At 63.0% G+C, this 2,946-nt stretch overlaps 1 protein-coding gene across 1 annotated transcript; it reads right to left on the bottom strand.

The window, feature by feature from the left end:
• Positions 1 to 453: 453 nt before the first annotated feature.
• Positions 454 to 2,616, bottom strand: LOC147647173 (serine/threonine-protein kinase pim-1-like). Its single transcript, XM_086872420.1, has 6 exons — positions 2,602 to 2,616; positions 2,510 to 2,560; positions 1,939 to 2,305; positions 1,236 to 1,412; positions 832 to 979; positions 454 to 647 (listed from the first exon to the last, which is right to left on the bottom strand). The coding sequence occupies exons 1-5, from the start codon at positions 2,614 to 2,616 to the stop codon at positions 873 to 875; spliced, it is 717 nt and encodes a 238-aa protein (XP_086728546.1). The 3' UTR covers positions 454 to 647; positions 832 to 872.
• Between the last annotated feature and the right edge of the window lie 330 nt (positions 2,617 to 2,946).

Below are 2,946 nucleotides of genomic sequence, written 5' to 3'. Positions count from 1 at the left end.
TAGGGAAAAACCCACCCATGGGTGAGGGAAGCCCATGCTTTCTCCCTTTCCCCCTGCACTGTCCCCCAAAATCACGGTGATCGCAAAGCAAAGCAGGGGAGTGGAGCAGCCCAAGCCCTTCCTTGCCTGCACAGCAAAGCAGCCGTGCTCAGGTTCTGGAGTCCCACCTGTGCTCCTGCCATGGGGGTTTGTTTGTGTCGGGCTGGCTGCCCCAGCCCCAGCCCGGGGCACGGTGGGTGCTGGGGGCTGTTGGCAGGGCCAGGATCCCACTCCCATTTCGTAACGACCCCAGCCCACACCCCCAGCCCTGCCAAAAACCAGCTGGGCAGCCACTGAGGAATCAGTTGCATCTGCCCCAGCAAAGGGGAAACCTTTGGTTCCCGGCCAATGCACAAATCTGGGAGCATCCCCCTGGGTCTGGACTTACCTGAAAATTCACTGTGGAGCCTGGCTTTGAAGAAGGTGCCAGAATCAAAGTCCATCATCGCCAGGTCCCGCTGGCCAGGTGGAGGAAGAGGTTGTCATCCTTGCTGCTGTCCTCCATGTCTCCAGCAGCAGCAGCAGCAGCCCCACCTGGTACAGCTTCTCCAGGGGCTCCTTCTTCCCTGGGGTGACACCAGGCTGTCAGGGTTCTGCCCAGGGCCCGGCTGTCAGTGAAGCAGGACAAGCAAAACCAGCTCAGATGGTGCCCACCAGTGCTGGGCAGAGCAGCTCCAGCACAAGGGCTGTGTGTTCCCATTCCATGACCCCAGTGCAGTGACACAGGCAGGACAAAAAAGTCTGGGTTTCTTTGCTGCTGATTGCCAGGGCATGTGTGGAGCTGTAACTTACCAGGTCCCTGCATCACTGTGCCCGTGGCTCTCTCCCTTCTTCTAGGGCTGATGAATATCCTGCATCCAGGGATCACAGGACAGGTCTTCTAATGAGGGCCTGTCCAAGGAGTTCAGGGATAAACACCACCTGATCAGAATCTGGCAGTCTGGGGAGAGAAACCACAAACCACTGGTCAGTTGGAGAAGGCTCCTGTCGGCTTTGCCCCACTATTCCCGTGCCCAGGCCACGCTGGATGTGCTCAGAGCTGGGCCTAAACTTTCCCATCAATCCTTTGTTTTGGAGGAGAGCAGGAGAGTAGGACATGTGCCACCTCCTCAGCAGCTGCCAGAGTGGGATGCTCACGAGCCCGCTGCTGTCTCCCAACACTGGTGTTCCCCCCGTGCCCAGAGATGAGGATCCACCTTGGGAGAGCCGTTGTGGCAGCGGGAGCTGGCCCCATCTGATGTTCCTGCCCCTCCTGAAAGGGTGCTCCCCGCAGACCATCTCGTGCAGCAGGATGCCCAGGGACCAGACGGTCGCTGCCTCGCCATGGTACCAGCCGAAGTCGTTCCATTCCGGGGGGCTGTATGACGGTGTTCCTATGGAATATGGATGGAGCTCATCAGGGGGATGCTGCTGCTCCCAGAGCCTGGCCCCAGCATCCCTGGGCATGTGGGGGCTGCCCCAGTGGCACACGGGGTGACCTGCTGCCCTCTCGCCAGCACCTGGGACTTGGGTACAAACCTGGGGTTGGAAAAGAAGCCACTGGTGTTGGAAGAGGGCAGCAGAAACCCTGGCAAGGCCCGACCATGACACACAAAGGGAAATAACCACTCAGTGCTGGGGAAAAACCATACCCACATCCTCCCTGCTGGCATTGCCCAAAAAATATCTTGAACCAAGGCAAACCAGGTGAGCAGAGCAGTCCAAGCCCATTCTCACCTGCACACCAAACCAGCAGGTGCACAGGTTCTGCCTCCCCCTCTCTGCTATCCCCACCCACGGGGGATTTTGTCAGGCTGGCTGCCCCATCCCCAGCCCCAATCCTGGGAGAATCCCTCCTGCCACACCCAGGTTGGGCCAGGAGATGCCAGGACCAGGATCACCACCCCTGTGTGGGCTCACCTGCAAATTGAGTGTAGGCTGTGTCCTGCAGGTAGGTGCCACAGCCGAAGTCAATCAGTTTTGCCTCGCCGGTGTCCAGGTCTACCAAGATGTTCTCAGGTTTGATATCTCGGTGCAGGACCCCGCAGCTGGTGCAGTGCCGCACGGCCGCCAGCACCTGCTGGAACAGCTCCCGCGCCTCTTCCTCGGACAGGAACCTCCGTGCCCGAATGAAACGCCGCAGGTCCTGACAGCGCTCCGGGCGCTCCAGCACCATCACGATGGTGTTGGGGAGCTCAAACCATTCCAGCAGCTGCACCACACCGGGGAAGCCTGTGGACACCTTGTCCAGCAGCACTATCTCCAGGGGTGCGCTGGTGCCGTCGGGCTGCGGGAGGAGCACGGTGCCGTCAGTGGGGCTGAGGCCGTGCCAGGGCTCGGGAAGCCCTCAGCCAGCCCGGGATGCTCTGTGCCCTCCGCTGGCCCCACGCCCGCTCTCCCTCCAGGTGTCCTGGCGGCTCCCACCCTGCCGGGCCCCGGCTCATCCCCGCCCGGCACGGCCCGGCTTCTGCCGCTGGCCCCGCTCACTCACCAGCTCGCCCCAGTGCCGGACGCGGTTCCGTGGCACCTTTTTGATGGCCACCTGCAAGCCAAAGGGAACAGCGGATTCAGCTCACCGCCCACCGTGTCCAGCCCCATCCTCCTCCTCCGCCCCCTCCTCCTCCTCCGCCCGCCGCCGGCCCCTCTGCTCACCGGGAGTCCGTCCGAGAGCCGAGTGGCCGCAAAAACTCTGCCAAAGCCGCCGCGCCCCAGCAGTGAACCCACTCGGTAGCGCTGCTGCAGGGCCTGCTGCGCCTTCCCTGGGGAAGAGACGCGGCCGTCAGTGCTCGGCCCGGGGCCAGGAACGGCCCCCGAGCGCTCCCCGAGCTCCCCGGGCCGGGCACCCGCAGGCGTTCCCTCATTGGAACGCGACAGCGGCGGAGCTCGGGCCGGGGAAGCCGCAGCGGAGGCGGCGGCAGCGGCCGCACC

This window comes from Cyanistes caeruleus, unplaced genomic scaffold (assembly GCF_971803275.1).
Source record: "Cyanistes caeruleus unplaced genomic scaffold, bCyaCae1.hap1.1 HAP1_SCAFFOLD_65, whole genome shotgun sequence".
Taxonomy (NCBI): Eukaryota; Metazoa; Chordata; class Aves; order Passeriformes; family Paridae; genus Cyanistes; species Cyanistes caeruleus.
This window is presented reverse-complemented; position numbering and strand designations above follow the sequence as displayed.

What these genes read in the sequence shown, in the direction of transcription:
- LOC147647173 (XM_086872420.1), bottom strand. An exon ending in AGCCTACACTCAATTTGCAG is followed by an intron (nt 1,413 to 1,938) that starts GTGAGCCCACAC and finishes CATATTCCATAG; the next exon opens with GAACACCGTCATACAGCCCC. An exon ending in GCCACAACGGCTCTCCCAAG is followed by an intron (nt 980 to 1,235) that starts GTGGATCCTCAT and finishes TTCTCTCCCCAG; the next exon opens with ACTGCCAGATTCTGATCAGG.